Genomic DNA, 27,398 nt, shown 5'->3' with positions numbered 1-27,398 from the left:
GAGACAGGAGCACACACAGCACCCATCTACATGTTTCAAGTAAGGAAAAGAGTAAACCTTAAGCAGCTATACACGAATATTAGTGGTAACACGATTACTAACATAACCAGCCCCTCCCCCACCCATATTCCAAGTTGGCCAGAGTTAACCAAGGAGGAAAGGAAGGAAGCCAGCACTTCCTTTTCAGACAGGAAGTAACATTGGCCCTTCCTGTCCAGTTTTAAACAAATTGTCCAGCTAAGTTTCAATGCTAACATCCTCTCCTGAATTTGTTCCACAATTTAAAACCACAGATACAGTCTAAAGGTTTCTCTTCCTCCCAACAGGCGAGTCCTCCATACCATGCTAAGTGTTGGCATAACCTCTAAATCAACAGGTAACATCTTTAATTCCAAAACAATACAGGACACAGAGGTAAATCACTTCACTTAAAATTAACGACCTTCTCGTCATGTCTACTACAATAAACCATCTTCTGTACTTTTGTTTTTGTGTGTGTGTGTGTTCTTTTTTTTTTTTTCGAGACGGGGTCTCCCTATATTGCCCAAGCTGGTGTCAAATTCCTGGGCTCAAGTCCTTCCTTAGCTTCCTAAGTAGCTGGGACCAAAGGCACAGGCCACCGTGCCTGGCTCTACTTCTCACCTTAACTAAATAACCATCCACCTGAGAAATAACATATACATGTAGCTTAATTCAAATATTCAGGTTTTGTGATCCTCAAACGTGAATGATCAGAATCACCTAGGGAGCTTTTTGAAAAAATTAAATCCCCCCTCTACGTCAGTTTCTACAGGGAAGTCTGGGAATTCATGTTTTTAAAAAAAAAAAAAAAAAAAACCGCTTTTTCGTCTGGGCTGCCAACACGCCATCCAGACTGAGGAAGACCCGGAAACTTCGGGGCCACGTGAGCCATGGCCACGGCCGCATAGGCAAGCACCGGAAGCAAACCGCAGGCCGCGGTAATGCTGGTGGTCTGCATCACCACCGGATCAACTTCGACAAATACCACCCAGGCTACTTTGGGAAAGTTGGTATGAAGCATTACCACTTAAAGAGGAACCAGAGCTTCTGTCCAACTGTCAACCTTGACAAATTGTGGACTTTGGTCAGTGAACAGACACGGGTGAATGCTGCTAAAAACAAGACTGGGGCTGCTCCCATCATTGATGTGGTGCGATCGGGCTACTACAAAGTTCTGGGAAAGGGAAAGCTCCCAAAGCAGCCTGTCATCATGAAGGCCAAATTCTTCAGCAGAAGAGCTGAGGAGAAGATTAAGAGTGTTGGGGGGGCCTGTGTCCTGGTGGCTTGAAGCCACATGGAGGGAGTTTCATTAAATGCTAACTACTTTTTCAAAAAAAAAAAAAAAACCCACATAGGCTGGGCATGGCGGCTCACACCTGTAATCCCAGCACTTTGGGAGGCTGAGGCAGGCAGATCACCTGAGGTCAGGAGTTCGAGACCAGCCTGGCCAACATGGCAAAACCCCACCGCTACTAAAAATACAAAAATTAGCCAGGTATGGTGGCACACGCCTGTAATCCAGCTACTCAGGAGGCTGAGGCACAAGAATCACTTGAACCTGGGAGGCAGAGGTTGCAGTGAGCCAAGATCGCACCACTGCACTCCAGCCTAGGCAACAGAGTAAGACTCCATCTGAAAAAAAAAAAAAAAAAAAACCCTCATAGACTCTTATGGCCTGTTGTGAACCACTGTAGTGGCCTATCCCTAACAACCCACTGACTTTCTTGCTAAAAGGGCACTGGTTATAAAATACATTATTTGGGCCAGTTTTACTGCTCACCAGACAGCTCAGATCATTATTCAGTCTAGATTAGAGGCTCTTTGAAAGCATGAATCTAAATATAAGGATGGCTGGAATGGCACAGTCCTAACTCCTGTACTGTAGACTTAGAACCTAGAAGGAAGAACTGTCTCACTTGCCAGCACCATCTTCTCTGGAATCCCAAGTTGCTACATTGTAGGATATCCCTCTGTACACTGCAGATTGGAGAACCCAATTATGTTTAAAACATCTTAGATGGCCTTCAAGGAACAAAGAGCTATGACAAATTTTCAAAACCTGGTTGCATATTCTATCCCAAAAGAACTCCAAAGTCTTAAATCTACCATTAAAGACCCTGGATAATTCTAAACCACTTGACAAAAGAGAGAGAACCAGAAACTCTGGATCCAAGTGGTTACCTCTGACACTTATGCAAGCCACTTTAACTTCTGGTTTGAGTAAAAGCAAGCGAGTAGCAAAAGGTCTTTAAAAGAACTAAAAGGTGAAATATTCCCACATGTAAACATGTGTCACTGAAGACTCAGTAAAGAAGAATGGCATTAAAAGACATACTCTCTCCTAGATCCCAAAGTCAAACAATAAAGGTACATTTAAAACAAAACCAAAAAAAAATTGTTTTGTTTTTTGAGACGGAGTCTTGCTCTGTTGCCCAGGCTGGAATGCAATAGTGCAATCTCAATGCAACCTCTGCCTCCAGGGTTCAAGCCATTCTCCTGCCTCGGCCTCCTGAGTATATGGAATTACAAGTACGCACCACCACGCCTGGCTAATTTTTATATTTTTTTTAGTAGAGACAAGGTTTTGCTATGTTGGCCAGGCTGGTCTCTAACTCCTGACCTCAAGTGATCCGCCCACCTCAGCTTCCCAAAGTGCTGGGATTACAGATGTAAGCCGCTGCACCTGGCCAAAAAAAAATTAAAAAAAAAAAAAAAAAGACATACCCAGGCATGGTGGCATGCACCCGTAATCCCAGCTACTCGGGAGGCTGAGAGAGGAGAATCACTTGAACCCGGGAGGTGGAGGTTGCAGTGAGCCGAGATCGTGCCATTGCACCAGCCTGGGCAAGATGAACTTAAACTCCGTCTCAAAAAAAAAAAAAAAACATACTCTCAGGTACTCTCAGGCTGGCCACAGTGACTCATGCCTGTAATTACTGCACTTTGGGAGGCCAAAGGAGGAGGATCACTTGAGCCCAGGAGTTCGAGACCAGCCTGGACAACATACAGAGACCATGTCTCTACAAAAAATACAAAAATTAGCCAGGTGTGATGGAGGCTGAGATGGGAGGATCATTTGAGCCTGGGAAGTCAAGGCTGCAATAAATTATGATCATGCCACTGCACTCCAGCCTGGATGACAGAGCAAAGCTCTATCTCAAAAAACTCTCAAAACAACCACAAACATCTCACACCATCTATATATAATGAAGTAATACATATTAACCAGTTGTTTAAAACAATTTCAAAATTTTGGGTAATCTCTGATCGCCTGGATTATTTCCCATGCAAGATGATACAGTTACCTGACCAAAGGAGGAGATGGGAAGAAAAAAAGTTTCTTGGTTGAGGTCATCCCTAATATTAAGTAACCAGATGACAATGAGGTAAGCATAATTAAAGGAAAGAACAGAGGGTAACCAGGTTAAGAGCCAGGGCTAAAAACTCCAAAGAGAGAGGAGGAGAGGGGTGAGAGAAAGAGAAAGAGAAAGAAAGAGGGTGAGGGAGAGAGAGAGGAGACGGAGACAGAGAGAGAGAGAGAGAGAGAGAACGAGACAGAGACTCACTGAGGGACAGACCAGCTAAACCAGAAATCTTTTTTTTTTTTTTTTTTTGAGACGGAGTCTCGCTCTGTCGCCCAGGCTGGAGTGCAGTGGCGCGATCTCGGCTCACTGCAAGCTCCACCTCCCGGGTTCACGCCATTCTCCTGCCTCAGCCTCTCCGAGTAGCTGGGACTACAGGCGCCCGCCACCACGCCCGGCTAATTTTTTGTATTTTTAGTAGAGACGGGGTTTCACTGTGGTCTCGATCTCCTGACCTCGTGATCCGCTAAACCAGAAATCTTAAGAGGGAAAGTAACAGTGGGTGATTCAAGACATAGGTACTCAATCAAATATCCTTTTACTAGCCGGGCGCGGTGGCTCACGCTTGTAATCCCAGCACTTTGGGAGGCCGAGGCGGGCGCATCACGAGGTCAGGAGATCGAGACCATGGTGAAACCCCGTCTCTACTAAAAATACTAAAAAATTAGCCGGGCGTGGTGGCGGGCGCCTGTAGTCCCAGCTACTCGGAGAGGCTGAGGCAGGAGAATGGCGTGAACCCGGGAGGTGGAGCTTGCAGTGAGCCGAGATTGCGCCAACTGCACCCCAGCCTGGGCGACAGAGCGAGACTCCGTCTAAAAAAAAAAAAACAAAAAAACAAAAAAAAAAAACAAATATCCTTTTACTTTCGTATATGGGGTTGCCACAGAACATCAAATCACTAAATAGTTGGTGCTTCTTCCTCAACTCCAAAGTCAACTAGGTAAAGTGGTTCAGGATGTGCTTTAATAACCTCTAATGCCTAAACAAACATAAGGAAAGTTAGTTTCAGGGATAATCATCTCTCCCGATGTGCAAAACAGAAATACTGATATGGCGACCTATAAAGGGGTCCTCAAAGCCATGAATTCTCAACAATCAGGGCATGGGGAAACAGGAGCTTTTTGGTCAAATGAGCAAAAGGAGAAGCAGCAGACAAGTGGGGCAAGCCTATTTGGTCAAAAGCACATAAACCAAACCAATAAATTTTGTCCTCAAAAGGAAACTGTACAGGTCTAGGCTGTCACCCCTGCTCATAGAAAACTGACTAGGTAGGCCGGGCGCGGTGGCTCACGCCTGTAATCCCAGCATTTTGGGAGGCCGAGGCAGGTGGATAACAAGGTCAGGAGATCGAGACCATCCTGGCTAACATGGTGAAACCCCGTCTCTACAAAAAATACAAAAAATTAGCCGGATGTGGTAGCGGGCGCCTGTAGTCCCAGCTACTCGGGAGGCTGAGGCAGGAAAATAGCGTGAACCTGGGAGGCAGAGCTGGCAGTGAGCCGAGATCGCACCACTGCACGCCAGCCTGGGCAACAGAGCGAGACTCTGTCTCAAAAAAAAAAAAAAAAAGAAAACTGACTAGGTAGATAAGAAGATGGAGAAGTATACAGTATTTCTCTTGGAAAGAAAAATTTGGGGGCCGGGCACAGTAGCTCACACCTGTAATCCCAGCAGTTTGGGAGGCCGAGGCAGGCAGATGGCTTGAACTCAAAAGTTTGAGACCAGCCTGGGCAACAGGGCAAAACCTTGTCTTTACAAAAAAAAAAAAAAAAATACAAAAATTAGCTGGGTGTAGTAGTGCACGCCTATAGTCCCAGCTACTCAGGAGGCTGAGGTGGGAGGATGGCTTGAGCGTGGGAGGCAGAGGCTGCACTGAGCTGAGATTATAACACCACACAGAGACAGACCTTGTATCAAAAAAAAAAAGAAAAAGACAAAGAAAAATTTTGATCCCACTTCACAAAAACACATCAGCTTATCCTAAGTAGCTGCCTTATTATTATCATTCTCTAAGACAAGGGTAATCAACCTATGCAAAATCTGCTACTATGCAAATTATCTGCTAAATATATTTTCATGGAGAGTCCACAATAGGAGAAATACGGAGGTTGGGTCGGGTGCTACCTCAAGTTACAAGAAAGACATAAAAATTCAGTAACAGCCATTGTCTCTGGGGTTTGGAGATAATTTTTCTTTGTACAATATAATACACAACAAGACCCTACATCATTCCCCTTCCCCCAAAATATATTCCCATTGGACCTCTCTGGACAGGTCTCTTACTTCTCCTTCCCTCCCCTCAATCTCTTTTGTTCACTGGCAATAACCAGCCTCAGGGCCTTTGCACTTCCTACTTCTCATACCTACATGATTCCATCCTCCATTTCTCTTGGTCTCTCTCAAACATACCTTACACATGAGACCCTCCCTGACTACTCTATATAAAATAATCTCACTCCCACCCTGGGACTTCTTTTCCTCCATACTACTCATTCTACTTTACTTTTTTCTCAATAATAATATCACACTCTGACATACTACATATTTACTTGTTTATTATTTGTCTCTCACAACTAGAATGTAAGCTCTTTGAGAACAAGCAGTAGGTCTGTTTTGTTTATTGTTGTACTTCAGTGTATGGCATACAACAGACTCTCAAATTTCTTTTGAATGGAGATGTTTTACTTCCTTCTTCAATGAATACAAAAAGTTAAATTTTAGAAAAAATAAACCAACTTTGTCTTCTTTTTCTATACTTTTTTTTTTTCCAACTGTGATCTTAGTTAGGCCTATGAAGAGGCCTAGGTAGCCTTACCTGCCTATTTGGCTGACCTTCAGCAGCAGGGTAGACATCCAAGAGGCCAACTGTGCCCCACTTAACAAAGTAGTCAATGGAGAGCAGAACAGCAATGAGGTTACAGAACTTCCCCCATTCCAACAAGGCAGGAAAGAAATCAGATTGGCACCAATTTCTCTTTTAAAATAGGCTATTTTAAAAGTGTACTGAATATACACCAGCTACTTTATTTCAATGAGATTTACTTCACTTGCAATGAAATGGGAACTGCAGGTGCTTTGATAAAGGTATTGAGAAGTTGACCTAGTTTCTATAACAATGTCTTATGTCCTCAACCATGAGAATATATTTTAGTTTCTTAAAATATGAGCTTTCTAAAACACAAATCTTTTTTTTTTTTTTTTTTTTTGAGACGGAGTCTCACTCTCTTGCCAGGCTGGAGTGCAGTGGTGCAATTTCGGCTCATTGCAACCTCTGCCTCCTGCATTCAAGTGATTCTCCTGCCTCAGCCTCCCGAGGAGCTGGGACTACAGGCACGTGCCACCACGCCCAGCTAATTTTTAAAATTTTAGTAGAGACAGGGTTTCACCACGTTGGCCAGGATGGTCTCAATCTCTTGACCTCCTCTTGATCAGCCCACCTCAGCCTCCCAAAGTGCTAGGATTACAGGTGTGAGCCACCGCGCCCGACCATGTAACAAAAATCTTTTCACACCACAAAGATACCTCCTAATGTGCTACTGCACTACAATATAGAACAACATAGCACAAATAAAACAGATGATTTACTCTGGAGAAAGTAACTTTTTTGCTCAACTGTCAACTAAACCAAAATGAGTAATTAATCAAGAAATGCAGATGAAATCTCAAAATCAAAGATAAAACCAATCTGAATCACTAGAAGAGATCAGTCTTCTTGGATTACAATTGTATGCCTAAACTAGATCTAACTGAAATGAAGTGGTATCCTAACAGTTGTACCTTTAGCACATGCGTACAAGAACCAGAAATACTTCTTTATATTAACTGTTAATGAGGCAAAGCAATGCCCATGAAGCCCTAAGGGAAAACCTAAGGGGAAAAAAAGGAAACCCAACCTAAAAGAAAAAAAAGATAGGGGAGGCAAGAGGAGGCAAAGAGAGACAAAGGAAGACACCACAGAGAACAGGAAAGCAAAAGAAAAGGAGAAAATACAGGAGAATTGGTAGAAGAAATTGTAGGTAAAATAAATGTGAGGAACTGAATGTGGGAGGCTACAGGGTGCCAGAAGAAATTAGCTTAAATAGCCAGGCAAGGTGATGTGTGCCTGTAGTCCCAGCTACTCCAGGGGCTGAAGCAGGAGAATCACTTGAGCCCAGGAGTTGACGACAGGGCAGCATACCAAGACTCTGTCTTTTTTTTTTTTTTTTTTTCTCCTGAGACGGAGTCTCACCCTGTCGCCCAGGCTAGGGTGCAATGACATGATATCGGCTCACTGCAACCTCCGGCTCCCGGGTCCCGGGTTCAAGCGATTCTCCTGCCTCAGCCTCCCGAGTAGCTGGGATTACAGGCATGCACCACCATGCCCAGATAATTTTTTTTTTTTTTTTGTATCTTTAGTAGAGACAGGTTTTCACCATGTTGGCCAGGCTGGTCTCGAACTCCTGACCTCAAGTGATCCGCCTGCCTCAGCCTCCCAAAGTGCTGGGATTACAGGTGTGAGCCACCGCGCCCAGCCTCTGTCTCATTTTTAAAATAAAAATGTAAAAAAAAAAAAAAATTATTCAAAGAAATTGGCTTAAGTACTATTTAGAACACTAGTTTTATGGGTTCCTAAGTATGAAGAAAAGGGAGGAAAAGAGAAGGAAAATTCCTAGGCTGGAATAAACCTGCAAGTTTCTAGGCAAGGTTGCATCTAACACATACGTATTTCCCACAGACCACAGCTTGGCTTTTCCACATATAAAAGCTGACTCCTTTCTTAGAAGCACACTTCTCACAGGAAGCATTCATGAACTCATGTCAGTTTTATAAATGTCCACAAATAAGGGTTGCAAGTACAGAATGATGTCTGGCTGGGCTCGGTGGCTCACGCCTGTAATCCCAGCACTTTGGGAAGTCGAGGTGGGCGGATCATGAGGTCAGGAGATCAAGATTATCCTGGCTAACACAGTGAAACCCCGTCTCTACTAAAAATACAAAAACTTAGCCAGGCGTGGTGGTGGGAGCCTGTAGTCCCAGCTACTAGGGAGGCTGAGGCAGGAGAATGGCATGAACCCAGGAGGCAGAGCTTGCAGTGAGCCGAGATCGCACCACTGCACTCCAGCCTGGAAAAAAAAAAAAAAAAGAATAATGTCCACAAATCATTCTGTTTATCTTCCTCCCACTAACACTTCACTTTACTAAAGTTATCCATTCTCTTTTTTTTTTTTTTTTTTTTTTTTGAGACAGAGTCTCGCTCTGTCGCCCAGGCTGGAGTGCAGTGGCGCAATCTCGGCTCACTGCAAGCTCCGCCTCCCGGGTTCACGCCATTCTCCTGCCTCAGCCTCTCCGAGTAGCTGGGACTACAGGCGCCCGCCACCACGCCCGGCTAATTTTTTGTATTTTTAGTAGAGACGGGGTTTCACCGTGGGATCCACCCGCCTCGGCCTCCCAAAGTGCTGGGATTACAAGCGTGAGCCACTGCGCCCGGCCTATCCATTCTCATACTACTGTTGTTTTGAACTTCACCCACACAACTCTCCAATATTACCTACTACTAAAAATAATTTTTTCCCATTTAAAAAATTTAAAAGTTAGCTTTACCCACTCAGGAAGCCCAAATATTCTGTAATGCAAGCACCTACATCTACCACAGATTCTCAGGTTTTAAGATGCCTTCGGACGGGCATGGTGGCTCACGCCTGTAATCCCAGCACTTTGGGAGGCCAAGGTGGGTGGATCATTTGAGGTCAGGAGTTCGAGACCAGCCTGGCCAATACAGTGAAACCCCCCCTCTACTAAAAATACAAAAATCAGCCGGGCGTGGTGGCGGGCACCTGTAGTCCCAGCTACTCCGGAGGCTGAGGCAGGAGAATCGCTTGAACCCGGGAGGCAGAGGTTGCAGCAAGCAAAGATTGCACCACTACACTCCAGCCTGGGAGACACAGCAAGACTCCGTCTCAAAAAAAAAAAAAAAAAAAAGATCTTCAAGGGCATTAGTTTAACAAACAAAATTTGAGTTCTTTGAAGCATCCATTTAATAACAAACGCAAGACATTACTAGGAGCTGTGCATTACTCTGTAAAGTTCACATACATTAAATAACTTAAGTGTCACGACAATCCTATAAGATGGTTAATATTATTCCCATTTTACAGACAAGGAGGCCAAGGCAGAGAGAGATTAAGCAATTTGCCCTAGGTTACATGGTTCCTCCGTGGCAGTCTAGCTCCCCATCCATACTCTTATTATGCTGCCTTGCCTCACCATATTGTGGAAATCTCAGATTGGAAATTCCCTTTTTGGTTAGCATATTGACCAAAAAATATAGAATAAAGCATTTGTGGCTACATGTTAACAAATGATACCTAGGCAAATGAAGGGTATACCGGAGTTACTGTGCTAGAGCAACTTTCCTGCAAGTTTGAAATAAAAAGTTGAGAAGTGCTTTTGTCATCACATCACATCAACCAACCTGGGACATGTTTTGTGAAAGTCATGACCAAATTACCTATTGCTGACCAGCAAGGAAGACTTTAAGATAAAATTCTGGCCAGGCGCAGTGGCTCAAGACTGTAATCCCAGCACTCTGGGAGGCCAAGGCGGGCGGATCATGAAGTCAGGAGTTGGAGACCAACCTGGCAAAAATGGTGAAACCCATCCCTACTAAAAATACAAAAAATTAGCGGGGCGTGGTGGCGGGCACCTGTAGTCCCAGCTACTTGGGAAGCTGAGGCAGGAGAATCACTTGAATCTGGGAGGCGGAGGTTGCAGTGAGCCGAGATCATGCCACTGCACTCCAGCCTGGAAACACAGCAAGACTCCATCTCAAAAAAAAAAAAAAAAAAAAAAAGATAAGAAAATTCTTTGCCTCTTTATAATCCCCCCACTATATGCCTGATCTAAATTGCCCACACCACACCAATCAAATTGAAGGGCTCGCTGGAGAAGAAGTGGCCCTAAAAACAGGGAACACTATCCCTGAATAAAATGGTAAATTTAGGCCCCATTCTCAATGCTTAATATTTAATAATAACATACAATTCCAAGTAGAATTAGGGAAAAAAATTACTTCCAAAAAATACATTAAACAATTAAATACAAGTCAATCCATATCCTAATTTCCTCCTCATTAGTTCTAACCAGAGCAGTTGTTCTTGCCTTCTTACAATCTCCCTGCCAGGCTACATCAATGCTCTATTGGAAACCTTGGAGGCAGCTGCATAGTTTAGGCAGAGCAATCCCTACTTCAGCTTTGTGTGGCATTTAACCCTTCTTTGAGGGAAGAGAACATGAAAGAATATTTGTAGTTATTCACATCCTTATTACCTATAGTTCACTCCTATAGGCAAGTTCCTTGTTAATACCTTTTAAATTACCCAAGAAAACTAATTTCGGTTCTTAAACTCATAAGCTTCCCAATACATGAACAAAATCTAAAGTTTTGCGGCTAAAGCAGTGATTTAAAAAATACACTGATATCCAAACATACTTTCTTTGAAACACGGATGTTCAAAACTATCATCCCAAGCTCTTAATGTTTTTATTAACAAGCACAGAAACCATTCACCTCCAACCAGGGCTGAAAGCAGTACTTTTCTGCTGATGTCTTAATATACTCTCCCCTAGAAAATGGCAACATTTAAGGTTTTCAGTGTTGAAGTTCATTATGAAATGAATGGACTAGGATGCTTATTATTGATTGATTTTTTTTTTTTTTGAGATAGGATCTGGCTCTGCAAACCCAGTCTGGCGGGCAGTGGCATGATCTCAGCTTGCTGCAACCTCCACCTCCAAGGCTCAAGCTGTCCTCCCACCTCAGCCTCCCCAGTAGCTGGGACTACAGGCACGTGCCACCACGCCCAGCTAATTTTTATATTTTTTGTAAAGAGGAGGCTTCACCATGTTGCCCAGCGATCCACCCACCTGGACCTCCCAAACTGCTGGGATCACAGGCGTGAGCCACCGCACCAGGCCAGATCCTTACTTTTTATACTGTTCTTTGTACCACTTGCCAAGAAAAGAACAGGATTAAAGAAAAGCTAAAATTTAAAATCCTCCATTATCTCTAGAAACCGTGCTTAAAAATATAAGGGAGGGCCAGGTGTGGTGGGGCACACCTATAATCCCAGCACTTTGGGAGGCCGAGGTAGGAGGATGGCTTGAGCCCAGGTGTTTGAGACCAGCCTGGACTACATAGAGAGACCCCATCTCCACAAAAATATACAAAAATTAGCCAAGCATAGTGCTGTGCACCCATAGTCCTAGCTACTCAGAAGACTGAGGTGGGACCACCACTTGAGTCCAGGAGTTTGAGGCTGCAGTGAGCCATGATTTCACCACTGCACTCCGGCCTGGATGACAAGAGCAAGACCCCATCTCAAAAAAAAAAAAAAAAAAAAAATTAAGGGAGGAGATGCATAAAAGGTTAAAACTACAGACTACAGTAAAAGTTGCAAAAGTACATTGTAATTTGATTAATCTATGTTGTTTTGCTTCCTTTCAAGCCTTCCCCACAAATCAGTCCCTCACTGATTCTCATCAAATGCCTTATTTAACCAAGGCTTACTGAGCACCTCAGTATGTACCAGACACTAAGACAGGTGCTAAAAAGATACAAAGACAGTACCTACACCCAAGCTGCTCATAGTCTAGAGGGAAAGACAAGAATATCTGAACTACCTCCTACAAGCCTGTCCCTGCAAGTTGATGATATCCTATCATTCCAAACCACATACCTAAAAATTCTCTGGAAGAAGAAATTTTACTGATAATCAAACAACGTGTGACACAATTCCAGGAAGTTTAAGAAATTAGGACAGCATTGGTGGGCATATGGATATGGAAAGATTCTCGTTCTAAAGATTAAAATAATATCCATTCTAGCACATCCAGCTCCCCATGGGCTCTATGGAAAATAGATCTTTTGCATACATTATCCCAACAGGGGTAGTGGGGAGTTGGAGGGGGTTGGAAATTTAAGTGAGTACTGCCCCTGTGCCAAGATGAAACACTCCTGCCTCTAGCAAGGGCTCATTTTAGTTCGAGCTGTTGTTTCCATTCTCTCTGGAGAATGGCAGTATATTAGTGGTTAAGTCCATGGACTTTGTAGTTAGTCAGACCAGGGTTAATCCTGGCCTCAACCATTTACAGGCAGTGAGATTTTCACCAAACCTCAGCTTCTCTGAGGGTCAAATTCCTTAAAACACAAAACAAACAAACAAAAAAACCAGTGGTGGGAAATTAATAGTTTATGCAAAATGCTTAGAATACACTAAAAACAAGGTGTGGGGAGGTAGGGGGGAATGAGGGCCTTGGCAGTTACTAACAGGGTACCAAAATAGAAGGAGATAAATTATACAAAGCTAATCATTTTGTTAATTCCAATTGATAGTGATCTATGCTTAATTTATTTGCATCCATCCTATCTCATTCATCCCTAGAGAGCAACTACTTCATAAACCTAAGGCTGGATTGTAATTACTTAGTGCTTTTCTTTTTGTTAATATCTCCAATAGTCTCAATTTTACCCTAGCTCAGAGAACATGTTGGAGCTTCTCTGACTGTCCATGCTGGAACCCTGAGAAAGGTACTAGAACTCCAACCACCTAAAAGAGAACCGCCCCCCGCCCCTCAATCTGGAACACAGACCACTACCTTACTCACATAACAAAGAAACCAACCGTACATAGGAGGCAAACAAGGAAAGAAAAATCTGAACAGCTCACACTTACCTGTCATCATTTTTTACCCCAAAACCAAGACAAGGAGCAAAACAAGAAAATTTAAAAAATAAAAGATTTACTCATCTGCATCCCTTATAATTCCTGAAAGAACCAGTGGAGGTGAGGTAAAAGACAAATCTTCCATCTTATCACCCCAAAGGCTCTGTACTACACACCAGTCAAAACAACACCTTAGTTCATGGAAATAGTCCTGGACACTAGGTTAACTAGGATGCTCACTTCAGCTACACAAAGCCCACTATTTAAAGCTAGACCCAAATCACCACCACTCAGTCATCCAGAACCTATTTTCAAACTGCCTTTGTACTCCTCCTTCAGATTCCCTCATCCCTCCCCCTAAAGGTTGAGTGGGAAACAGACAATCTGAAAGCAACATGACCAACACTCTAAAGATCCAAGAAACCTCCCCAGGCTGGAGTCAAGGCAGACAGAACATTTGAAAGAAAATTTGGAAAATATTAAACAAGAACTACAGCCCAACAGCCTATACACATTGTATTTTTTTCTTTCTTTTTAACTGTACTTGTTATAATTAAGAGATCCAGACATCAAAAATTTCCTGCAGCCTTTGCCTGGATTGTATTTGAAGGAGGAACAAAGTTCTGTTTCCTCCTGAAGCCACAACTTCACAAGGATGAAATCACCTTTCAAGAAATACCCTCATTCTAGAAAAGAAATTCAAGGAAGTCTAGTCTTAAAAAAATTTGTGGCAGGGGGGTGGGGGGGAACGAAATCAGATTATTAAAGACGCATACCAGTTTAAAGCTAATCAGCAGCTTACACACTAAAGCCCATCTTGTTACAATTAGGACAGCATCTATAATTTTCAGGCGGATTCGCACTTTCAAAAAGAGAAAAGAATACCCTAGTTTTTCAGCTACTGATGAGTTGGCTATATAATTATCTAGAATCCGTACTTTTGCAAGAATGTATTTGCAAAAACAAAACAAATCTTAAGATTAAATATAAGATATGAAAGCACAGTCACGGGCCTTCAGCTCTAAGAGATTTCAGATTTCATGGTAAATTAACTAAACAATAAACTCAACTCCAAAAAACAACTTTCAGGTTGGTTTAAAAATAAAAATCTCCCTTGTGTTTTCTGAAATGTATTTTAAACACTAAACTTTGTATAAATGGTTTTTCTAAACCTAATTTTATTCCACCCATGGCCCTTTCAGAGTGAAAAAAGCTGAAAATATTTTCAGGTGTGTTGCCACTTTACTCAGGTGAAATAAAAAGCATGATTAGAAGTTCCTTATCCCTTTAAACACATAAACCAAACGTTATCGTATTTGCAGATTTAACAAACACCTCCACAAACCTTTGCTATCAAAGGTAGTTTAGAAGGAAGAAGGAGATGGCAATTCAGTTAACATGGTTCCATTTGTTTTCTTTTATAAGCAAAGCAGGGAGACTACATCTAGCAGGAGAATGAGGCTCCCACCCACCACACCTGGAAAAGTAAGAGGGATCCACCCAGGAACAGCAGGGCTGAAACCGATACGGGCCGTTCAAACTCTCTGGGGGAAAAACAATACCATTTACACTGGAAAGCTCCCTGCAACTTTCCACTTCCACAAATCCAATGATAAAAGAAAAAAAAAGTTTGAAACGTATGAAGAACCATCTGTATAACTGGGTTCCGACACGGACAAATTCCTTTCCCAACCCACATGCAACATGCCAAAAAACGAACTTTTGATTTGGGCTCTGAAAACAGAAATATGTTAGCTTAGTCCAGAAAAATAAATAAAATCAAAGAACACACCAAAATGTAAATTTTCAAACCTACCCTTACCCCTCTGGATCTATTCAGCTTCCTGTATTAAAGAGACCTAGAAGTTTGTTTCTAGGTCTTGTATATTTTACCTTTTTAAATATAATAAAACACCAAAATCTCCCCCGCCAAAGTACTGAAAGTAGAAAGAAAAATAATTGCTTAAAAGTTATTCATCAGCATAACAGACTCTCTCCCGTTTTTTAATTCCCTCCGGTTACCGTAAGACAAAAATTCGACTTGCTTATCCTCCTTTTCCCGTCAGTACATATATTTTCTTCAAAAGCCACACACCTCAAATGTGGAGTTCTAAAAACCAGTCCTTTAAGAAAGAAACGCAAGGCTTCGCCAAGGTGCTGAGAAAGACAAATCCAGCAAGGCAGTTGATTTTTCGCCACCTCTTCCTCCTTTCAGGATCTTTCCTGCTCTTCTTTCTCTCTCTCTCCCTCTCTCTTTTTTTTCCCCCTCAGATCCAACACCTAAAATGGAAGTTGCACCCAGCCAAAGGCAAGGGAGCCTGGGTGGTGACAAACTGATCTGGCAGCCCTACCCCCTTCGCTTTCCTAAGTGATGTCAGCCCCTGTGAGCTTCCAATAGGAGCCAGGCATAAATCAGGGAGTTGACCTTATCCAATAGGAAACTTTATTATAGAAAATTAAAAAAAGAGAGGAGGAGAGAAAGACACAGGGGGAAGTTTATACATATATATATTTATATTTATATATTTATATTTAAAGTGGAGAGACTGTACAATCGCTGAGGAATTACTGCAGAGCTGAGGGGGGCGGGGGAGGCAAGGGAGACAAGGAACAAGGGCTTTTTAGAATGGCACGCCTAAGTCTCAGTTCTCTTTGATGATGAGTTCTTGCTCCCTCTTCCGTACTATCCAAGTGCGGAAATAGAAAAGAGCTGATTTTACTTGCCTGCTGCTGTTTGGTTTGTTGCTTCCTACCCCAAAGCATTTCCCTAAAGGAAGACGAGAAAGAAAGGAGAGAGAAATCCTAGAAACAGGACTACTATATGTTGACTGGGATGGTAGGGGATATCTGAGGTAAACTCAGTTTCACTGTTTTGGATTAATTGCATTAGAGCTATTTTTTTTTTTTTTTTGAGATGGAGTTTCGAGCCCAGGCTGGAGTACAATGGCGTGATCTCAGCTCACCGCAACCTCCGCCTCCTAAATTCAAGCGATTCTCCTGCCTCAGCCTCTCGAGTAGCTGGGATTACAGGCATGTGCCACCATGCCCGGCTAATTTTGTATTTTTAGTAGAGACTTTAGTCTCTATGTTTTAGTTTCTCTATGTTGGTCAGGCTGGTCTCGAACTCCTGACCTCAGGTGATCCACCCGCCTCGGCCTCCCAAAGTGCTGGGATTACAGGCCTGAGCCACCACGCCCCATCTAGAGCTTTTTTTTTTTTTTTTAATGCCTAGACTTGTTAACAGTTTTTAGTCTCTATACTTTGAATTAGAAGGAAGCAGAATCCACTGGGCTGTTAAAGAAAATCACTGTCTTCTCAATTTGTCCCCAAAACAAAATAATGTGGGTTTGTTGGGAAGAGGAAATGAAATCCAATAAACAAGCAATATATTTAGAGGGAGTAACAGCATAGGTAAAGAAAGTAAATCTCATGTCAAGAACATTTTATGCCGGGCGCGGTGGCTCATGCCTGTAATCCCAGCATTTTGGGAGGCCGAGGTGGGCGGATCACCTGAGGTCGGGAGTTCGAGACCAGCCTGACCAACATGGAGAAACCCTGTCTCTACTAAAAATACAAAATTAGCTGGGCATGGTGGTACATGCCTGTAATCCCAGCTACTCGGGAGGCTGAGGCAGGAGAATTGCTTGAACCCGGGAGGTGGAGGTTGTGGTGAGCTGAGATTGTGCCATTGCACTACGGCCTGGGCAACAAGAGCGAAACTCTGTCTCAAAAAAAAAAAAAAAAGAACATTTTATTTCTTTGTGAACTTCAAGCTTAAGATGATCTAGTTCATACATTCTCTTTTTACATTTGACCTAAATAAAGGATTATTGGGGTATTATTTTTCTGAGTTAGGACATATTTTTAAACTGTTAGACCATAATGGACAGAGGCTGAATTTTTTTTTTAACATGCTTGACAAAGATTAGCATTTTATGGTTATTTCCTGATTACTAAAACAAAGACAATGATGAATCAAAGATTTCCTTCTTCTTTCTTACTGATCTAAAACTTATCCTATAGACTGCTGCCAAGTGAGTCTTCATGAAGTTTTCATGATCTAGAATAGAAATATGAAATCTTGGCTGGGCACAGTGGCTCACACACCTGTAATCCCAGAGCTTTGGGAGGCCGAGGTGGGTGGATCACCTTAGGTCAAAAGTTCGAGACCAGCCTGACCCAACATGGCGAAACCCCGTCTCTACGGGGTGTGGTGGTGGGCACCTGTAATCCCAACTACTCGGGAGCCTGAGGCAGGAGAATTGCTTGAACGCAAGAGGTGGAGGTTGCAGTGAGCCGAGATCATGCCATTGCACTCTAGGTGACAAAGCAAGACTCCGTCTCAAAAAAAAAAAAAAGAAATATGAAACCTTAAGAGTATAGGTTTTCACAAACTGCCTAGCTTCAAACTCCACCTCTGCAAGTAAGTACACTTACTCAAATATATGTACTATTATGTGACCTTGACCCAAATTAAGTAATCTGAACCTCAGTTTCCTTAACTATAAAATGGAGATAACTGTATCTCTCTCACAAGACTGTTGTGAGAATTAAAATACACAAAAAGTTCTTTGGGCCAGGCGCCGTAGTTTAAGCCTGTAATCCCGGCACTTTGGGAGGCTGAGGCAGGCGGATCACCTGAGCTCCGGAGTTCCAGACCGGCCTAGCCAACAGAGCAAAATCCCGTCTCTACTAAAAATACACAAATTAGCCAGGCGTGGTGGAGCACACCTGTAGTCCCAGCTACCCAGGATGCTGAGGTGGGAAAATCGCTTGAACCCGGGAGGGAGTGAGCTGAGCTCGTGTCACTGCACTACAGCCTGGGCAACAGAGTGAGACTCCGGTTCAAAACAAAAAAAAAGTTCTTACTGTATGGCATATAGTATAAGAATATACTATACTAAGAATGCATTATCATTATTTTTATTATTCAGTAACTACTCTGCCCAAAAACCTGCAGTGGTGAGCCACTACCCAATAATAGCAACCAATGATGAAGTGTCTACCATGTAAGAGGTATTTTGAGCTCATTACTTCAAACTTCTAAAACATGACCACAGAAATAGTACTACGACCATTCTACAGATGAGGAAATCAAGGTCCAACAAGGCGAAGAAATTTGCCTGATCTCATCTGGCTAAATGAACCCTCACCAATCTCACTCCACAGCCCATGCTCTTTCTATTACATTACACTATGGTCAAGATAAAGGTCAAGAGAAATCCTAGAAACAGGACTACTGTATGTTAACTGGGATGGTAGGGGACTATCATCTGCTTTGAAGGCACCACATTTATTCATTCAGTACATTAAAGTAACACATTATCAACCATAATCTGACCTTTCTTTACCTAGCTAAACTGGAATTCAACTCCTCAGCATGAATGTGCTTTTAATCATGCTGATGTAGTCATTATCCACTCCCTTATATATGGTCTATAGTCTCATGGACCTATATTTGGTCTATAGTGGCCAAAAAGGACTTTCCTCAGAAGTGTTGAAAAACCAAACACGCATTACAGCACTTGTTTGATGGGCTTTAAACAAACTACAGCTGAAAATGAATACATTATAACAAAGATATGAACAGCCTTTAAGCCTCATTACCTAAAAATCTTCTCCTTTTATTTTATCACATTTTCTACCTCTATTCCCCATCAACTCCTAGTTCTCCATAGCAAGTTCAAAAGCCAAAGATAATCACCAAAGGAAAACAACCAGCCCAAAAATGTTTGTTGATTCATTGGTTCCAAGATCAGAGCCACATACTAGAATGTTACATGATTTTCTACAGACAGATTGGTCTTGTTTGTTTCCTTCACATCACTGCTCACAACTTGCAAGTATTTTGTCTTCTTTTTTCTTTTGTTTTCGTTTGTGTGTATGTATACTTTTGTCTCCCCCATCAGAAGATAAGCTCCAGGCCGGGCGCGGTGGCTCACGCCTGTAATCCCAGCACTTTGGGAGGCCGAGGTGGGCGGATCACGAGGTCAGGAGATCGAGACCATCCTGGGTAACACAGTGAAACTCCGTCTCTACTAAAAAGTACAAAAAATTAGCCAGACGTGGTGGCGGGTTCCTGTAGTCCCAGCTACTTGAGAGGCTGAGGCAGGAGAATGGTGTGAACCCGGGAGGCGGTGCTTGCAGTGAGCCGAGATCACGCCACTGCATTCCAGCCTGGGCAACAGAGCGAGACTCCGTCTCAAAAAAAAAAAAAAAGAAGAAAAAAAAGAAGATAAGCTCCACGGGCTGGGCGCAGTGGCTCACGCCTGTAATCCCAGCACTTTGGGAGGCTGAGGTGGGCAGATCACGAGTTCAGAAGTTCAAGACCAGTCTGGTCAACATGGTGAAACCCTGTCTCTACTAAAGATACAAAAAATTAGCTGGGCGTGGTGGCACACCACCTGTAATCCCAGCTACTCGGGAGCCTGAGGCAGGAGAATCCCTTGAACCCAAGAGGCAGAGGTTGCAGTGGGCCGAGATTGCACCATTGCACTCCAGTCTGGGTGACAGGGTAAGACTCTGTCGCAAAAAAAAAAAAAAAAAAAAAAAAAAAAAAAGATAAGCTCCGTGAATAGTGTCTTTCTTGTTCATGGTCTATCCCCAGAGCTCAACCTTGTATCTCATATTTAGCAACAACTAAATGAGTGAATAAAGTCTCTTAGCTTGCTAGTTATATATTCCTGGTCAAGGTATTTAAAATTAATGAACATTTAAAATAGGCCAGGCGTGACGGCTCATGCCTGTAATCCCAGCACTTTGGGAGGCCAAGGCAGGTGGATCACTTGAGGTCAGGAGTTCGAGACCAACCTGGCCAACATGGTGAAACCCCTTCTCTACTAAAAATACAAAAATTAGCCGAGTGGGGTGGCACGCGCCTGTAATCCCATCTACTTGGGAGGCTGAGGCAGGAGAATCTCTTGAACCAGGAGGTAGAGGTTGCAGTGGGCCAAAATTGCACCACTGCACTCCAGTCTGGGTGACAGAGACTCCATCTCAAAGAATAAATAATAAAATAAAGTAGAATTATATACAAATCAAAAAAGATAACTTAGTGGTGAAAAAGATGTTAAAATTTAAATTTATCTGAAACAGGAAACCTGTCTCTACAAAAAATTAAAAATTAGCCAGGCGTGGTGGCGCAAGCCTGTGGTTCCAGCTACTTGGGAGGCTGAAGTGGGAGGATCACTTGAGCCTGGGAGATTGAGGCTATGGTGAGCTGTGATCATGCCATTGCATTCTAACCTGGATGACAGAGCAAGACCCTGTCTCCCTCAATAAATCAATAAATAATCCAAAATGGGTATCTCAAAATAAAGTATAATAAGCATTAATACACACTGACTGAGGGAAAAACTGTTCACACTCAATTAATAGAAAATAAAAAGACTAGTTCCCCTTGGGTTGAGCACCTACTGTGAGCCAGGTACTCCACCAGAAGTCAAAGACAACAAGATTAGACAGGTTTCCTGTTCTCACAGAGAATACGAAAGAATTCTTTATCTAGGAAAGAATGAGAGGATTAATAAAAGTCAGATGGATCAATATGTAGATTTGAAACAGATTGATGGGAATGACTTGTGGCTTGCCCCAGATTGGATGTCAGGTGCAAACTCTCTGGAGAGGTGACATTTAAATTGACCTCTTTAGCCACATGTGGTGGTGTGTGCCTGTAGTCCCAGCTACTCAGGAGGCTGAGGTGGGAGGATCACTTGACCCTGAGAAGTTAAGGCTGCAATGAGCCATGACTGCACCACTGCACTCCAGGCTGGGCAACAGGGGAGACCTTGTTTCCAGAAAAAAACAAAAGAAAAAAAGAAAGAAAATGTTGAAATTTGCCAGGTGCGGTGGCTCATGCCTGTAATCACAGCACTATGGAAGGCCAAGGCGGGCAGATCACATGAAATCAGGAGTTCGAGACCAGCCTGACCAACATGGAGAAACCCCGTCTCTACTACAAATACAAAATTAGCTGGGCGTTGTGGTGCATGCCTGTATTCCCAGCTACTTGGGAGGCTGAGGCACGAGAATTGCTTGAACCAGGGAGGCAGAGGTTGCAGTGAGTGGAGACCGCGCCATTGCACTCCAGCCTGGGTAACAAGAGCGAAACTCCATCTCAAAAAAAAAGAAAGGAAAAGAAAATGTTGAAATCTAAATAAGCAGCAGCCAAGTAAGTAAGAAGATATAAGCCCTGAGGTATGGAGCTGAAACATACTGGACCCAGCAGAGAGCATTGGAAATGAGGAGGATGGAGGAATAGATGAGACTCAGACTGTGAAGATTTCTATAGCTCAGAGAATAAAGTTTGTATTTTTATTCTTAAGTAGAGGAAAACCTATGGGGGTTTTTGGGTTTGTTTTTTGTTGTTGTTGTTGTTGTTTTTGAGACGGAGTCTCCGTTTGTCACCCAGGCTGGAGTGCAGCGGCATGATCTCAGCTCACTGCAACCTCCGCCTCCTGGGTTCAAGCAGTTCTCCTGCCTCAGCCTCCCGAGTAGCTGGGATTACAGGTGCCCACCACCACGCCCAGATAATTTTAGTATTTTTAGTAGAGACGGGGTTTCACCATCTTGGCCAGGCTGGTCTTAAACTCCTGACCTCGTGATCCACCTGCCTTGGCTTCCCAAAGTGCTGGGATTACAGGCGTGAGCCACTGCGCCTGGCCAGGGGGTTTTAAAAGAATGGCATGATCACATTTTTAAAAGATCTGGGTGGGTGCAATAGCTCATGCCAGTAATTCAACCACTTTGAGAGGCTGAGGCGGGAGTTCAGGAGTTCAAGACAGCCTGGGCATCACAGCAAGACCTCATCTCTATAAAATAGCAAGACCTCATCTCTATAAAATAAAATAAAAATAAAAATAATTAGCCAGGTGTGGTGGCATGAGCCTGTGGATCCAGCTCCTCGGAAGGCTGAGGCGGGAGGATCACTTGAACCCAGGAGTTCCAGGCTGCAATGAGCCATGATCAGGCCACTGCACTCCAGCCTGGGTGACAAAGCGCAACCCTATCTCCAAAATAAAAAAAAAAAAAGAATTGGGCAGCCGGGCACCATGGCTCACGCCTGTAATCCCAGCACTTTGGGAGGCCGAGGCAAGTGAATCACAAGGTCAGGAGTTCAAGACCAGCCTGGCCAAGATGGTGAACCCCATCTCTACTAAAATACAAAAAAGTTACCTGGGTGTGGCAGCAGGAACCTGTAATCCCAGCTACTCAAGATGCTGAGGCAGAAAATTGCTTGAACCCGGGGGCTGGAGGTTGCAGTGAGCCGAGATCACACCACTGCACTCTAGCCTGGGTGACACAGCCAGACTACATCTCAAAAAAAAAAAAAAGAAAGAAATCTGATAGATTTATGCAAAAAATAGATTAAAGAGGCATAAGAGTGAAAGCAAGACAAGTTAATTTATTTATTTTTTATTTTATTTTATTTTTTTGAAACAGTCTCACTCTGTTGCCCAGGCTGGAATGCAGTGGTACCACCTCAGCTGACTATAACCTCCACTTCCTCGGTTCAAGCGATTCTTCTGCCTCAACCTCCCCAGTAGCTGGGATTACAGGCATGAACCACCGCACCCAGCTAATTTCTGTATTTTTAGTAGAGACCGGGTTTTGCCATGTTGGCCAGGCTAGTCTCAAACTCCTGACCTCAAGTAATCTGCTTGCCTTGGCCTCCCAACGTGCCATGATTACAGATGTGAGCTACTACGCCTGGCCCAAGAGGAGTTTAAAGGCCATTGTAATGAAGGCAGAAATAAAGATGTTCTTTGAAACCAATGAGAACAAAGACACAACATACCAGAATCTCTGGGACACATTCAAAGCAGTGTGTAGAGGGAAATTTATAGCACTAAATGCCCACAAGAGAAAGCAGGAAAGATTCAAAACTGACACCCTAACATCACAATTAAAAGAACTAGAAAAGCAAGAGCAAACACATTCAAAAGCTAGCAGAAGGCTAGAAATAACTAAAATCAGAGCAGAACTGAAGGAAATAGAGACACAAAAAACCCTCCAAAAAATTAATGAATCCAGGAGCTGGTTTTTTGAAAAGATCAACAAAATTGATAGACCGCTAGCAAGATTAATAAAGAAGAAAAGAGAGAAGAATCAAATAGATGCAATAAAATATGAAAAAGGAGATATCACCACTGATCCCACAGAAATACAATCTACCATTAGAGAATACTACAAACACCTCTATGCAAATAAACTAGAAAATCTAGAAGAAATGGATAAATTCCTCGACAAATACACCCTCCCAAGACTAAACCAGGAAGAAGTTGAATCTCTGAATAGACCAATAACAGGCTCTGAAATTGTGGCAATAATCAATAGCTTACCAACCAAAAAGAGTCCAGGACCTGATGGATTCACAGCCGAATTCTACCAGAGGTACAAGGAGGAACTGGTACCATTCCTTCTGAAACTATTCCAATCGACAGAAAAAGAGGGAATCCTCCCTAACACATTTTATGAAGCCAGCATCGTCCTGATACCAAAGCCTGGCAGAGACATAACCAAAAAAGAGAATTTCAGACCAATATCCTTGATGAACATTGATGCAAAAATCCTCAATAAAATACTGGCAAACCGAATCCAGCAGCACATCAAAAAGCTTATCCACCATGATCAAGTGGGCTTCATCCCTGGGATGCAAGGCTGGTTCAACATACGCAAATCAATAAATGTAATCCAGCATATAAACAGAACCAAAGACAAAAACCACATGATTATCTCAATAGATGCAGAAAAGGCCTTTGACAAAATTCAACATCTCTTCATGCTAAAAACTCTCAATAAATTAGGTATTGATGGGACGTATCTCAAAATAATAAGAGCTATCTATGACAAACCCACAGCCAATATCATACTGAATGGGCAAAAACTGGAAGCATTCCCTTTGAAAACTGGCACAAGACAGGGATGCCCTCTCTCACCACTCCTATTCAACATAGTGCTGGAAGTTCTGGCCAGAGCAATCAGGCAGGAGAAGGAAATAAAGGGTATTCAATTAGGAAAAGAGGAAGTCAAATTGTCCCTGTTTGCAGATGACATGATTGTATATCTAGAAAACCCCATTGTCTCAGCCCAAAATCTCCTTAAGCTGATTAGCAACTTCAGCAAAGTCTCAGGATACAAAATCAATGTACAAAAATCACAAGCATTCTTGTACACCAATCACAGACAAACAGAGAGCCAAATCATGAGTGAACTCCCATTCACAATTGCTTCAAAGAGAATAAAATACCTAGGAACCCAACTTACAAGGGATATGAAGGACCTCTTCAAGGAGAACTACAAACCACTGCTCAATGAAATAAAAGAGGATACAAACAAATGGAAGAACATTCCATGCTCATGGGTTGGAAGAATCAATATCGTGAAAATGGCCATACTGCCCAAGGTAATTTATAGATTCGATGCCATCCCCATCAAGCTACCAATGACTTTCTTCACAGAATTGGAAAAAACTACTTGAAAGTTCATATGGAACCAAAAAAGAGCCCGCATCGCCAAGTCAATCCTAAGCCAAAAGAACAAAGCTGGAGGCATCATGCTACCTGACTTCAAACTATATTACAAGGCTACAATAACCAAAACAGCATGGTACTGGTACCACAACAGAGACATAGATCAATGGAACAGAACAGAGCCCTCAGAAATGATGCCGCATATCTACAACTATCTGATCTTTGACAAACCTGACAAAAACAAGAAATGGGGAAAGGATTCCCTATTTAATAAATGGTGCTGGGAAAACTGGCTAGCTATATGTAGAAAACTGAAACTGGATCCCTTCCTTACACCTTATACAAAAATTAATTCAAGATGGATTAAAGACTTAAATGTTAGACCTAAAACCATTAAAATCCTACAAGAAAACCTAGGCAATACCATTCAGGACATAGGCGTGGGCAAGGACTTCATGTCTAAAACACCAAAAGCAATGGCAACAAAAGCCAAAATTGACAAATGGGATCTAACTAAACTAAAGAGCTTCTGCACAGCAAAAGAAACTACCATCAGAGTGAACAGGCAACCTACAGAATGGGAGAAAATTTTTGCAACCTACTCATCTGACAAAGGGCTAATATCCAGAATCTACAATGAACTCAAACAAATTTACAAGAAAAAAACAAACAACCCCATCAAAAAGTGGGCGAAGGACATGAACAGACACTTCTCAAAAGAAGACATTTATGCAGCCAAAAAACACATGAAAAAATGCTCATCATCACTGGCCATCAGAGAAATGCAAATCAAAACCACGGTGAGATACCATCTCACACCAGTTAGAATGGCTATCATTAAAAAGTCAGGAAACAACAGGTGCTGGAAAGGATGTGGAGAAATAGGAACACTTTTACACTGTTGGTGGGACTGTAAACTAGTTCAACCATTGTGGAAGTCAGTGTGGCGATTCCTCAGGGATCTAGAACTAGAAATACCATTTGACCCAGCCATCCCATTACTGGGTATATACCCAAAGGACTATAAATCATGCTGCTGTAAAGACACATGCACACGTATGTTTATTGTGGCACTATTCACAATAGCAAAGAGTTGGAACCAACCCAAATGTCCAACAACGATAGACCGGATTAAGAAAATGTGGCACATATACACCATGGAATACTATGCAGCCATAAAAAATGATGAGTTCGGCCGGGCGCAGTGGCTCACACTTGTAATCCCAGCACTTTGGGAGGCCGAGGCAGGCGGAACACGAGGTCAGGAGATCGAGACCACGGTGAAACCCCGTCTCTACTAAAAATACAAAAAATTAGCTGGGCATGGTGGCAGGCGCCTGTAGTCCCAGCTACTCGGAGATGCTGAGGCAGGAGAATGGCATGAACCCGGGAGGCGGAGTTTGCAGTGAGCCGAGATTGCGCCACTGCACTCCAGCCTGGGCGACAGAGCGAGACTCCATCTCAAAAAAAAAAAAAAACAACAAAAAAATGATGAGTTCATGTCCTTTGTAGGGACATGGATGAAACTGGAAAACATCATTCTCAGTAAACTATCGCAAGGACAAAAAACCAAACACCGCATGTTCTCACTCATAGGTGGGAATTGAACAATGAGAACTCATGGACACAGGAAGGGGAACATCAGACTCCGGGGACTGTTTGGGGTGGGGGGAGGGGGGAGGGACAGCATTAGGAGATATACCTAATGCTAAACGACGAGTTAATGGGTGCAGCAAAACAACATGGCACATGGATACATATGTAACAAACCTGCATATCGTGCACATGTACCCTAAAACCTAAAGTATAATAATAAAAAAATAAAAATAAATAAAATAAAATAGAATAAATGGGGAAAAGTGTAAAAAATAAATAAATAAATAAATAAAGGCCATTGTACTGGTCAAGCTGCAGTGATAGGGACTTGGATTAGGGCAGAAGTAAAAATGGAGAGAAGTCAATAGACAGAAGATACGTTTTAGACATACGTGATTGTTTTATGTTTTTTTTTCTTTCTTTTATTCTTTTGTTTTGATGCATGGAATATTATACTCTGTGCTCAGTTTTACAACCTCAAAGTTTAACGTCCCCATCTACAATCATTACCACATACAAAACCAGAAAAACAAGATACCATAAAATGGTGAAAGATTAGGAAAAAGCCGACAGAGGGAAAAAAAGTGTGTTTAAAAAAGAAATATTAAAATTATTATATAGGGCAGAGTGTTGTGCTGTGATAATTCTAGTTCTAAAATAGACTAAAACAGCCAGGTACAGTGGCTAATGCCTGTAATCCCTGCATTTTGGAGGCCAAGGCAGGAGGATTGTTTAAGCCCAGGAGTTCAAGACCAGCCTGGGAAACACTGCAAGACCCTTATCTCTACAAAAAAAAAAACTTTAAAAAAAACAATTAGCGGGACATGGTGGTACATACCTGTGGTCCCAGCTAATTTGGGAGGCTGAGGTAGGAGGATTGCTTAAGCCCAGGAGTTCAAGGCTGCAGTGAGCTGTGTTTGTGCCACTGCACTCCAGCCTAGGTGACAAAGTGAGACCCTGTCTCAAAAATAAAATAAGGTTGGGTGCAGTGGCTCACACCTCTAATCCCAGCACTTTGGGAGGTCAAGGCAGGTGGATCACCAGAGGTCAGGAGTTCCCGACCAGCCTGACCAACATGCTGAAACCTCATCTCTACTAAAAAAACAAAAATTAGCCAGGTGTGGTGTCATGCACCTGTAGTCCTAGCTACTCGGGAGGCTGAGACAGGAGAATTGCTTGAACCCAGGAGGTGGAGGTTGCAGTGAGCCAAGATTGTGCCTGCACTCCAGCCTGGGTGACAGAGTGAG

The 27,398-nt window shown here is 42.8% G+C and overlaps 2 protein-coding genes across 2 annotated transcripts in view; one reads left to right on the top strand and one right to left on the bottom strand.

Annotated features, from left to right (window-relative positions):
* Positions 1–15,430, bottom strand: part of CTNND1 (catenin delta 1) — a 60,949-nt gene extending 45,519 nt beyond the window's left edge. The window contains exon 1 of the mRNA XM_058439703.1: positions 15,180–15,430. The gene's annotated coding sequence lies outside the window, so the exon portion shown is untranslated. The remainder of the gene's footprint in view (positions 1–15,179) is intronic.
* Positions 343–1,367, top strand: LOC116467856 (large ribosomal subunit protein uL15-like). The gene is made up of 2 exons (XM_032755222.2): positions 343–414; positions 785–1,367. Exons 1-2 carry the CDS (start codon positions 343–345, stop codon positions 1,307–1,309), a joined length of 597 nt encoding a protein of 198 aa, XP_032611113.2. The 3' UTR covers positions 1,310–1,367.
* Positions 15,431–27,398: the final 11,968 nt, after the last annotated feature.

This window comes from Hylobates moloch, unplaced genomic scaffold (genome assembly GCF_009828535.3).
Source record: "Hylobates moloch isolate HMO894 unplaced genomic scaffold, HMol_V3 SCAFFOLD_5, whole genome shotgun sequence".
NCBI classification, from domain to species: Eukaryota; Metazoa; Chordata; class Mammalia; order Primates; family Hylobatidae; genus Hylobates; species Hylobates moloch.
This window is presented reverse-complemented; position numbering and strand designations above follow the sequence as displayed.